The sequence below is a fragment of the Misgurnus anguillicaudatus genome, chromosome 2, assembly GCF_027580225.2.
Source record: "Misgurnus anguillicaudatus chromosome 2, ASM2758022v2, whole genome shotgun sequence".
NCBI lineage: Eukaryota > Metazoa > Chordata > Actinopteri > Cypriniformes > Cobitidae > Misgurnus > Misgurnus anguillicaudatus.
Genome location: NC_073338.2, coordinates 44,758,015 through 44,770,273, shown reverse-complemented (window position 1 = coordinate 44,770,273; position 12,259 = coordinate 44,758,015). Strand labels below are relative to the sequence as shown.

Below are 12,259 nucleotides of genomic sequence, written 5' to 3'. Positions count from 1 at the left end.
GAGGGAGCTGTTAGTCACCTACATCTGACTAACAAATAATCATCATGTGCATGTGCTGGATGTAGTGTACCTTGAATGCACTCCTTGGCTAAGTGTTAACCCTAAGCCCTCAAAAACAAAATACAGCACATAAAAGTAGCCCAATAAAACATAATAAAAACATGATAGCATAATCATAAACATGTTTTTGTTTATTGTTTTTAAACATATCTGGTTTTGGAACCAAACTCTTCATATATTTAAAGCAAAAACACAATATAAACACTCATTAACCATTGGAGAAGTTCAGATCAATTTAATACTTAATTTTCTAATTAAAACTATTATACTTTCTGAGGTTTGTTTGTTCTAGTAATGTGCTGGGTTATTGATGGATGTTTATCTGGTGAATGGCAACCATTAAATACTGGAATGCGGCCCAAAAGACACTACAACCTTTCTTAATCCGAAGCCTCTGAAAGTTGCATTTCTAGGCTGCATACATCATCAAAACGTTTTATTTCAGAATATTAAAAATTATAAAGTTGACTATTATTCTTTGTAAATCATAAATTGTTATATAATATGCTTATGACCTGCAAATTAACTTAAATAAACCAGACTTTATGCAGACTACGTATGCGACCTCCGCAGGCTGCAACCGGATTGAGAAAAGGCCTACATAAGGGAATGGTAATGATTTTAATAGTAAACAGCTGATGCTTCATAGTAGTTTTTGTAATAAAATAAAAACTGTTAGAATTTACATCGATTTAATTGAACATTGATCGAATTCACAAACCAATATGGCGGAAAGCAGCGTAATGCACAACGAAGGTAAAAACGAAAATATTCCAGTTTAAGAATACACAGACGTGAGCTCCAAAGAGCATTTAGAGATTTATAACTGAATGCTCTCTTAAAGGTGAAGCTGTGTATCCTGCGCTGTTTCAGCATTTTAAGCATGTGAGGGCGTATCAGACCCTAAATGTTTTGGGCAGAAGCTGAGTGAGCTCAGAGATGCCATCTGTTGTGTCAGTGATTTGCAGGTGTTTGGAGAATTCAGCAACAATATGGATGCTGTGCCGCAATACGTCAGTAAAGATCATTACAAGTCTGCTTTCTTTTTCTTCAATGGCACTTTTTACAATGACATGCGCTTCCCAGAATGCCGAGACATCAGCACGACCACAATAGAGTGGGCCAAATCCAGAGACTTCCCCGATTTCAAGTCAACTAAGATGGAGGATACGTGTTTCTACGACCTGAAGATGAAATTGGGATTCCCGTTTTACTACACACACCAGGGTGACTGCGAACACGTTGTTGTCCTTACAGATGTCAGACTGGTCCATAAGGACGATTGTTTAGATCAGAAACTCTACCCGCTCATCACTTACAAACACAGGGTCGTGACCCGGAAGTGCTCAGTGTGTCATACCTACATCAGCAGATGGGTTACTACTAACGATGCTCTGGCCCCTACAGACCCCTGTCTGTTTTGTGACCAGTGCTTTCGATTGCTTCATTACGATGATAAAAATAACAAAATAGGAGATTTCCTGGCCTATGCCTATGTTGATCCTGGCACCTTTAACTGATTCTTGTCTTTAGAGGAGAAGTGTTCTGCAGATGCCTAATGACTTTGGAAATATATTGTGGCATTTCCATAATGTTTAACATGATGTTCAACAATGTTAACACGGAGAGCATTTGTTCTGTTAAATGGCACTGTACTTTAGCACTTTATATAAAATGATATGATGCATTTAGTTTTTGATGATTATATGAAGTTCTCCTTTTTTTTCTTTTTTTTAAATGACAAACACTTGAAATAAAAATTAAACATTTGCAATAAAGACTGTGCATAGACTCCTATGAAGATTTTCATGTTTATTGGAGATCAGAGTTCTTCAAACTGTATTACTTTAGTTAATGTGTGAAAGGATTCATGAAGGACAGCATAAGACTGTAATGCCAGTAATTATTCCACTTTTGTTCATTCCTCTATGAAAGTCTTCTTGATTGAGTTTCAGATGCTGTTAAACTGCACTAAGAGAAGCTCAATGTCATATTAGTCTGTGTTGTGTATACTGATCTAAATTTGTGTTTATCAAGCTGTTACATTCACCTGCATCTGCTGATAAATCAAGAGTCCCAAAAAAATGTATGAATGACTCGCTTCACCTGCCAATCAAATTTATTAAATAAAGTAACCCAAAGAACAATTAAAATGCTGTAAAAAAATGACAACATTTGTTTATGCTGCACTTACTCCTGTAGTATTTTTAGTATTGATATAGCTCAGAAAACTGTGATAGAAAGTGTTTTGATACAGTATATGAAGTTTGATGTCTTGCAAAACTTTCTATAAAAAACGTACATAACTTTATGAATACTCATATCAAGCAAGCATAAAGAACAAAACTAAACATGAATTTAAAATTATAGATTTACGCTAACAAGAACACATACATTTGTATGAGATCCTTAACCACAGCTGGGTATAAATTAGTTTACTTAAAGCTCAAACCCTTTTACAATATACATTTGCCGAATAAATGGACATAGTGGGTCAATAAATGTAAATCAGAAGAACTTTTATCAATCTTGCTTGTGAAGACTTATACAGTACATACAGTATGATCTGTTGTTACTGTCTGAGATGACTCTTTATATTCCTTCTGTTCCTTTATTTACAATCTACTGTCATTATTAAATACGATTTGATTATTTTACTGCTTGATTTTAACAGGCGTTGGTTCAGTATTAATACAGTGATTAGAAATAAAAGTGACTTAAAATTAAATGGTTGTTCATCAAGTTCTGATATGACAAACTTCTGACATGACAATATTATTATGTCTATATTGTTATATCACACAGTTTCACTGATCCAGACACGTAAAACCCAGGATAGAGAGGTTTAGTGAATGTGGTGTTGACTCTGTGGATGAGGGTCATTGTGTCAGAGACGCTGTAGAAGGACAGAGATCCTGCACTGTGATCCACATAAACACCTATTCTAGAAGATCTGGACACTACTGGAAGTTTAGTTTTAATGTTATTGTGAAAGAAAGAACAACTGGAGTCAGAGCAGAACAAACTCCAGGACTGATCATTACGTCCAAACAAACACTCATTACCCCATCCCTTCCTCCAGATGCTCTTATATGACACTGATATAGATACACCATTACCACTCCACTCAATCTCCCAGTAACAGCGTCCACTCACACTCTCACTACACAACACCTGATAACAAAGATCAAATCTGTCTGGATGATCAGGATACGGCTGGACTGTGTCAGTTTTAGTAATCACTCTGTTCCCTTCAGACAGACAAAGCCGTTTATTCATTGTGTTTGGATCTGCAGTGAAGTGATGATAATCTGATGGAGACAAATAAAAAAAATCTATATATAAAATAGGAAATTTTAATCATTCATAAAATTGTTCTAATCATTAAAATTTGTTAAAAAGGTAACAAAGAATCAGATGTGATTGTTTACTCTTATATTTATCATAATCCTGTGTGTAGAAATAGGTTTGTGAATGTATGAGCAGTAAACTAATTGCTTTAATTGAATATAAACCCATCAGTGACAAATTTAATGGTTTGAATGTAAATGTTTATCTTATAGTTTCTATTTTATCTCATAGTTATGTTTCACTGTAGACAAGACCAGTTATTTCTTTTCTTTTTGATTACTTTTCACATCCAGTATGATCAACTATCACTGTGTAGGGTTTTAAAATTATATAAATATTTCAATCAATCAATAAATATAGTAAGTGTACTGTACACTTATTTTATGCCACATGGCATGCTAGAATCTGCAGGGTTGTTATTAACCCAAGCTGGGTAAATATTTACTCACATTTTAGAAACTGCTTTCTGGTCTCACTTTTACTATCAAATATCTTTTCTATCTCTTCTTTGAACAAATCCTCCAGTTTCTCTCTCAGATGAGACACAGATTTTCCTACATCATCAAAAGAGATGAGAGAGCTGACAGTGATGCTGAGTGAGTCTGAAGATCCAGGAGGAACAGAGAGAGACTGAAAACTCTACACAAACACAAAGACAAACAACACAAACATAAACTGATGACACTGAAACATTTCATCGAAAATATAATCTCGGTAAAACATGCTCTTCACTTCTTAAAGATCACTGTTGTGTTTTTCAGATCTCTGTTACCTGGAGGAAATGGATGTGATCATCTGTGTGTGAAAGCTGCTCCAGCTCAGCGTCTCTCCTCCTCAGATCATCAATCTCCTGCTCCAGTCGCTTCAAGAGTCCTTCAGCTTCACTCACTGCAGTCTTTTCCTGATCTCTGATCAGCTGTGTCACCTCAGATCGTCTTCTCTCAATGGTTTGGATCAGTTGAGTAAAGATCCTCTCAGTGTCGTCCACTGCTGTCTGTGCAGAGCGCTGTTAGGACACACAGAGAGAGGAGCATTAGAATCAGCAGCATTCATTCAGCTCTTACTGGTACATCACACAGTCTGTTACACACAGTGAACTTCAATGAAAGTCATCCAGCACTGAACTCCTCACTGACTGATTGGATGAGAGTCTTAACTAAGTCAGAAACAGATCTGAAACAGCAGACAGCAGTTGTTCTTCTGATCAAAACTCACCTTATGAGTCTCCACAGCATCTCTCAGCTCCTGAAGCTTCTTTTGGCTCTCCTGGATTCTCTGCTGGTATTTTCTCTCCGTCTCCTTCAGTTCTTTCTGTTGGATGTGTAAATAATGATAAATCAAAACAACTGCCTATAGTCGGCACTGCAAGCAAGTCTATGATGGCCCTTTATGGTCAACATTTGCTAATAAGCTTAACTAGATGAGGTTAAAGTTTGTGAACAAACTTTATGTTGGCTTGAGAAAGCCTAGTCTGAGAGTAATAGATGGAGCTGCAGTTGGGGCAGTTAAGTTAGTTGGGGCAGATGGGTTAGTTGGGGCAGAATTGGGCAGTTGGGGCAGATGGGGCATTTGTGGCAGATGGGACATTTAGGGCATCTGGGGCAGAATTGGATAATTGTGCCAGACGGGGCACTTGGGGCAGATGAGGCATTTAGGGCAGATGGGGCATTTAGGGCAGTTGGGGCATTTAGAGCAGTTGGGGCATTTAGGGCAGTTGGGGCAGAATGGGGCAGATGAGGCAGTTAGGGCATTTGAGGCATTTAGGGCAGTTGGGGCATTTAGGGCAGTTGGGGCATTTAGAGCAGTTGGGGCATTTAGAGCAGTTGGGGCATTTAGGGCAGTTGGGGCAGAATGGGGCAGATGAGGCATTTAGGGCATTTGAGGCATTTAGGGCAGTTGGGGCATTTAGGGCAGTTGGGGCATTTAGGGCATTTAGAGCAGTTGGGGCATTTAGGGCAGTTGGGGCAGAATGGGGCAGATGAGGCAGTTGGGGCATTTAGGGCAGTTGGGGCATTTAGGGCAGTTGGGGCAGTTTGGGCAGAATGGGGCAGATGAGGCATTTAGGGCAGATGGGGCATTTAGGGCAGATGGGGCATTTAGGGCAGATGGGGCATTTAGGGCAGTTGGGGCATTTAGGGCAGAATGGGGCAGTTGGGTCAGAATGGGGAATTTGGGGCAGGTAGTTGGGGCAGACAGGGCATTTGGGGCAGATGGGGCATTTAGGGCAGTTGGGGCAGAATTGGGTGTTTGGGGCAGACGGGGCAGATGTGGCATTTAGGGTAGTTGGGGCATTTGGGGCAGAATTGGGTAGTTGGGGCATTTAGGGCAGTTTGGGCATTTAGGGCAGAATGTAATATTGTGTTTGTGTGTGTATATTTGTGGTTGTGTGTGTGTGTGTGTGTAGTTGTGTGCAGTTGTGTGTGTGTGTGTGTGTGTGTGTGTGTGTGTGTGTGTGTGTGTGTGTGCATGTCTGTGTTTTTGTGACAGTATTATATATAAGTTTGTGTTTGTAATTGTGTGTCTGTGTGTAGTTTTGTGTCTATGTGTATTTGTGTGTGGTTGTGTATCTGTGTGTGGATGTGTGTGTGTTCATGTCTGTGTTTTTGTGACAGTATGTTATATATAATTTTGTGTTTGTGTGTGTAATTGTGTGTCTGTGTGTAGTTGTGTGTCTGTGTGTAGTTGTGTGTGGTTGTGTGTCTGTGTGGTTGTGTGTCTGTGTGTGTATGTGTGTAGTTGTGTTTGTCTGTGCTATTGAGTGAGTTTTGTGAGACAGAGATAGACTGAGAGAGGTTGAGAGATGATGTAATGTATTTGTATGAATGAGAGTTGACAGTTAGAATTTGAAAATAAACACTCAGCCTAAACATTCTATGAATGTAAGTCTATGGGACTTTTTTTGGATGTTTGATCGGACGGTTTAGGAGAACCGTAAGTCCGATCGCTTAGAAAAGATATAGCAACTCAAGTCAGATCAGATTGAAGGTCTGTGCAAAGTTTGGTGTCTGTAGCTTAAAAGCTCTAGGAGGAGTTAGAGTTAGAAATTTTAGTCTCAGAAGAAAAAGAATAATAATAATAAGTTTAAGTGCAACAACAGTATGTTGGCTTTCTCAAGCCAACATAATAACTAGATGAGGTTAAAGTTTGTGAACAAACTTTATGTTGGCTTGAGAAAGCCTAGTCTGAGAGTAACGGCGCATTCACACGGGGCGTCAGCGTTAACGCTTCCCATTCACTTTTAATGGGTGACGTCATGCGTTGCCGAACTGAATTGTGGATCCGTCGGCGCTGCGTCAGTGCCGTTGCTCGCGGCAGAAGTTGAACATTTCTCAACTTTTCAAACGGCAACGCGTGCGTCAGCCAATCAGATCGCCTTATGCAAATTACCTAGACAGAGCCAGCCAATTACGTTTATGGAAGAACGGAGCATGTGTAGCGGCCACTGTGATTGGCTGTTGGCCACGCTTCAGACAAGCCTTCCGTTAAGCGTTAACGCTGACGCCCCGTGTGAATGCGCCGTAATAGATGGAGCTGCAGTTGGGGCAGTTAAGTTAGTTGGGGCAGATGGGTTAGTTGGGACAGAATTGGGCAGTTGGGGCAGAATGGGGCATTTGTGGCAGATGGGGGATTTAGGGTAGTTGGGGCATTTGGGGTAGAATTGGATAATTGGGGCAGACGGGGCACTTGGGGCAGATGGGGCATTTAGAGCAGTTGGGGCAGAATGGGGCGGATGAGGCAGTTGGGGCATTTGAGGCATTTAGGGCAATTTGGGCAGAATGGGGCATTTAGGGCAGATGGGGCATTTAGGGCAGATGGGGCATTTAGGGCAGATGGGGCATTTAGGGCAGAATGGGGCAGATGAGGCAGTTGGGGCATTTGAGGCATTTAGGGCAGTTTGGGCAGAATAGGGCAGATGGGGCATTTAGGGCAGATGGGGCAGATGGGGCATTTAGGGCAGATGGGGCATTTAGGGCAGTTGGGGCATTTAGGGCAGTTGGGGCATTTGGGGCAGAATGAGGCAGATGAGGCAGTTGGGGCATTTGAGGCATTTAGGGCAATTTGGGCAGAATGGGGCATTTAGGGCAGATGGGGCATTTAGGGCAGATGGGGCATTTAGGGCAGAATGGGGCAGATGAGGCAGTTGGGGCATTTGAGGCATTTAGGGCAGTTTGGGCAGAATAGGGCAGATGGGGCATTTAGGGCAGATGGGGCATTTAGGGCAGTTGGGGCATTTAGGGCAGTTGGGGCATTTGGGGCAGAATGAGGCAGATGAGGCAGTTGGGGCATTTAGGGCAGTTGGGGCATTTAGGGCATTTAGGGCAGTTGGGGCATTTAGGGCAGAATGGGGCAGATGGGGCATTTAGGGCAGATGGGGCATTTAGGGCAGTTGGGGCAGAATGGGGCAGTTGGGCAGAATTGGGTAGTTGGGGCAGACGGGGCATTTGGGGCAGATGGGGCATTTAGGGCAGTTGGGGCAGAATTGGGTGTTTGGGGCAGATGGGGCATTTAGGGTAGTTGGGGCATTTGGGGCAGAATTGGGTAGTTGGGGCAGACGGGGCATTTGGGGCAGATGGGGCATTTAGGGCAGATGAGGCATTTGGAGCAGAATTGGCCAGTTGGGGCAAATGGGGCAAAATGGGGCGGTTAGGTTATTTGAGGCATTTGGGGCAGAATGGGGCAGATGGGGCATTTAGGGCAGTTGGGACATTTATGTGTGTGTTTGTGTGAGTATGATTGGGTGTGTAATATTGTGTTTGTGTGTGTAATTTTGTGGTTGTGTGTCTGTGTGTGTGTGTGGTTGTGTGTGGTTGTGTGTGTGTGTGTGTGTGTGTGTGTGTGTGTGTGTGTGTGCGTGTGTGAGTCTGTGTTTTTGTGGACGTATGTTATATATAATTTTGTGTTTGTGTGTGTAATTGTGTGTCTGTGTGTAGTTGTGTGTGGTTTTGTGTCTGTGTCTGTGTGTGATTGTGATTGTGTGTGTGTGTGTGTGTGTGTGTGTGTGTGTGTGTGTGTGTGTGTGTGTGTGTGTGTGTGTGTGTGTGTGTGTGTGTGTGTGCATGTCTGTGTTTTTGTGACAGTATGTTATATATAATTTTGTGTTTGTGTGTGTAATTGTGTGTCTGTGTGTAGTTGTGTGTCTGTGTGTGGTTGTGTGTCTGTGTGTGATTGTGTGTGTGTGTGTGTGTGTGTGTGTATGTATGTGTGCATGTCTGTTTTTGTGACAGTATGTTATATATAATTTTGTGTTTGTGTGTGTAATTGTGTGTCTGTGTGTAGTTGTGTGTCTGTGTGTAGTTGTGTGTGATTGTGTGTCTGTGTGGTTGTGTGTGTGTGTGTGTGTGTGTGTGTGTGTGTGTGTGTGTGTGTGTGTGTGTTTATTTTTTTTTCTGTGATATAGAGTGAGTTTTTTGAGACAGAGATAGACTGAGAGAGGTTGAGAGATGATGTAATGTATTTGTATGAGTGAGAGTTGACAGTTAGAATTTGAAAATAAACACTCAGCCTAAACATTCTATGAATGTAAGTCTATGGGACTTTTTTGGGATGTTTGATCGGACGGTTTAGGAGAACCGTAAGTCCGATCCCTTAGAAAAGATATAGCACACCTCCTCAGATCAGACTGAAGGTCTGTGCAAAGTTTGGTGGCTGTAGCTTAAAAGCTCTAGGAGGAGTTAGAGTTAGAAATTTTGGTCTCAGAAGAAAAGAAGAGGGAATAATAATAACTAGATGAGGTTAAAGTTTGTGAACAAACTTTATGTTGGCTTGATAAAGCCTAGTCTGAGAGTAATAGATGGAGCTGCAGTTGGGGCAGTTAAGTTAGTTGGGGCAGATGGGTTAGTTGGGGCAGAATTGGGCAGTTGGGGCAGAATGGGGCAGATGGGGTATTTGTGGCAGATGGGGCATTTAGAGCAGTTGGGGCATTTAGAGCAGTTGGGGCAGAATGGGGCAGATGAGGCAGTTGGGGCATTTGAGGCATTTAGGGCAGTTTGGGCGGAATGGGGCATTTAGGGCAGATGGGGCATTTAGGGCAGATGGGGCATTTAGGGCAGAATGGGGCAGTTGTGGCATTTGAGGCATTTAGGGCAGTTTGGGCAGAATAGGGCAGATGGGGCATTTAGGGCAGATGGGGCATTTTGGGCAGTTGGGGCATTTAGGGCATTTGGGGCAAAATGGGGCAGATGAGGCAGTTGGGGCATTTGAGGCATTTAGGGCAGTTGGGGCATTTAGGGCAGAATGGGGCAGATGGGGCATTTAGGGCAGATGGGGCATTTAGGGCAGTTGGGGCAGAATGGGGCAGTTGAGGCAGAATTGGGTAGTTGGGGCAGATGGGGCATTTAGGGCAGTTGGGGCAGAATTGGGTGTTTGGGGCAGATGTGGCATTTAGGGTAGTTGGGGCATTTGGGGCAGAATTGGGTAGTTGGGGCAGACGGGGCATTTGGGGCAGATGGGGAATTTAGGGCAGAATGAGGCATTTGGAGCAGAATTGGCCAGTTGGGGCAAATGGGGCAAAATGGGGCGGTTGGGTTATTTGAGACATTTGGGGCAGAATGGGGCAGATGGGGCATTTAGGGCAGTTGAGACATTTATGTGTGTGTTTGTGTGTGCAATTTTGTGTTGTGTGTCTGTGTGTGTGTGTAGTTGTGTGTGGTTGTGTTTCTGTTTGTGTGTGTGTGTGTGTGTGTGTGTGTGTGTGTGTGTGTGTGTGTGTGTGTGTGTGTGTGTCTGTGTGTGTGTGTGGTTGTGTGTCTGTGTTTTTGTGACAGTATGTTATATATTATTTTGTGTTTGTGTGTGTTTTTGTGTGTCTGTGTGTAGTTGTGTGTCTATGTGTATTTGTGTGTGGTTGTGTGTCTGTGTGTGTTTGTGTGTGTGCATGTCTGTGTTTTTGTGACAGTATGTTATATATAATTTTGTGTTTGTGTGTGTAATTGTGTGTGTGTCTGTGTGTAGTTGTGTGTCTGTGTGTAGTTGTGTGTGATTGTGTGTCTGTGTGGTTGTGTGTGTGTGTGTGTGTGTCTGTGTGTGTGTGTAGTTGAGTTTGTCTGTGCTATTGAGTGAGTTTTGTGAGACAGAGATAGACTGAGAGAGGTTGAGAGATGATGTAATGTATTTGTATGAATGAGAAGACAGTTAGAATTTGAAAATAAACACTCAGCCTAAACATTCTATGAATGTAAGTCTATGGGACTTTTTTGGGATGTTTGATCGGACGGTTTAGGAGAACCGTAAGTCCGATCTCTTAGAAAAGATATAGCAACTCAAGTCAGATCACACTGAAGGTCTGTGCAAAGTTTGGTGGCTGTAGCTTGAAAGCTCTAGGAGGAGTTAGAGTTAGAAATTTTTAGGTCAGAAGAAAAAGAAGAATAAAAATAAAAATAAGTTTAAGTGCAACAACAGTATGTTGGCTTTCTCAAGCCAACATAACTAGCTGGGGGCTCTGTGGCCATAAAGGGCTATCGTAGGCTTGCTTGCTGGATCATAAAATAACATGATCACACTATACAGTTAGAGCATCTGATGACATTAACACATCACTCAATGTTTTCATCTCTTACCTGTTTCTCAGTCCTCTCTGCAGCAGCTGATACAGTTTTATGTTCATTGTGTTCATCCACCATACACAGAAGGCATATACAAATCTGATCAGTTTTACAGTAAATCTCTAAAAGCTTCTCATGTTGAGTGCAGATCATCTGCTGAAGTCGTCCAGTGGCGTCTATCAGGTTGTGTCTCTTGCCTTTGAATAATTTCTCATGTTGTTCAAGATGAGTTTGACAGTAAGAGTTCAGACACACCAGACAGGACTTGACAGCTTTGTGTTTTCTCTCAGTACAGACGTCACACTTCACATCTCCAGGTCCAGCATAACTGGGAGAAGGTCGATCAATCTGGAGTCGTGTATTCTTCAGTATCTCCACCATCTGAGCAAACACAACATTCTTATTTAAAACAGGTCTTGTAGTGAAGGTCTGTCTGCATTGAGGGCAGCTGTAGTCTCTCTTCTGATCATCTTGATCCCAGCAGTCTGTAATACAGCTCATACAGTAACTGTGTCCACAGGGAATGGTCACTGGATCCTTCAGTAGATCCAGACAGATTGAACAGATGAACTGATCCTGAGCCACTGAAATACTGGCTTCTGCCATTTAACTATAGGTACAATCAGACAGAAAGACAAAACGTTTCACGTTACCTGAACTCAAGAATTTCCTGGTTCTTTGTAGAGACGTGTGCAAACAGGTGTGTCAGTCATATAACTAAAGTCCTTCAAAGTCCATCTCACACACAGGTGTGCATTAGGCTACATGGAGTGCTGCCAGTGTCGTGGTTTTCCCGCACAATATTTTGAGACTGAAAGTAAAATTATACATCAATACCCTTGCGAAAGTTAGCCATGGTTACTTTTCCACAAAAAATTTTAATTTTCATAAGGGTAAGACAACCATTTTGCGGCATTTAGGGGAAGAGTGTTGACAGAACCGACTGTCCTTACATTTTTAGACTGATTTAATTTGATCTTCTAAATCTTTGTTTAATGTTGGCTCTTTGTTTAAAATTTGGTGAAAAAAACATAGCTTATGAAATAGTTTGGCAAATGTAACCGTCCAGTTGAGGGAGCTGTTAAGCTTTCAAATCTGCAGGTGATAATTGTGCTGGATGTGGTAGTGTACCTTGAATGCATTGCTTGGCTAAGTGTTAACCCTAACCTTTCATAAAACAAAATAAGTAGCACAATAAAGCATAATAAAAACATGATAGCATAATAATAAACATGTTTTTATTGATTTTTTTAAACATATTTTTAAACCAAACTTTTCATATATTTAAATCAAAAACACAATATAAA

General features: G+C 41.7%; 2 protein-coding genes across 2 annotated transcripts; one reads left to right on the top strand and one right to left on the bottom strand.

The window, feature by feature from the left end:
• The first annotated feature begins 785 nt into the window (after window positions 1–785).
• On the top strand, window positions 786–1,857 carry LOC141351474 (snRNA-activating protein complex subunit 3-like). Its single transcript, XM_073858351.1, is given in 3 exon segments — window positions 786–816; window positions 905–976; window positions 979–1,857. Coding segments are annotated over 3 exon segments (705 nt in total). The 3' UTR covers window positions 1,581–1,857.
• Window positions 1,858–2,413: 556 nt separating this feature from the next.
• On the bottom strand, window positions 2,414–11,992 carry LOC129443044 (E3 ubiquitin/ISG15 ligase TRIM25-like). The gene is made up of 5 exons (XM_073856408.1): window positions 10,968–11,992; window positions 4,627–4,722; window positions 4,184–4,417; window positions 3,861–4,050; window positions 2,414–3,371 (listed from the first exon to the last, which is right to left on the bottom strand). The coding sequence occupies exons 1-5, from the start codon at window positions 11,556–11,558 to the stop codon at window positions 2,845–2,847; spliced, it is 1,638 nt and encodes a 545-aa protein (XP_073712509.1). The 5' UTR covers window positions 11,559–11,992; the 3' UTR covers window positions 2,414–2,844.
• Between the last annotated feature and the right edge of the window lie 267 nt (window positions 11,993–12,259).

What these genes read in the sequence shown, in the direction of transcription:
- LOC129443044 (XM_073856408.1), bottom strand. Translation starts at nt 11,558, where the DNA reads ATGGCAGAAGCCAGTATTTCAGTGGCTCAGGATCAGTTCATCTGTTCA. An exon ending in CAGAGAGGACTGAGAAACAG is followed by an intron (nt 4,723 to 10,967) that starts GTAAGAGATGAA and finishes CACATCCAACAG; the next exon opens with AAAGAACTGAAGGAGACGGA. An exon ending in ATCACATCCATTTCCTCCAG is followed by an intron (nt 4,051 to 4,183) that starts GTAACAGAGATC and finishes GTGTTTGTGTAG; the next exon opens with AGTTTTCAGTCTCTCTCTGT.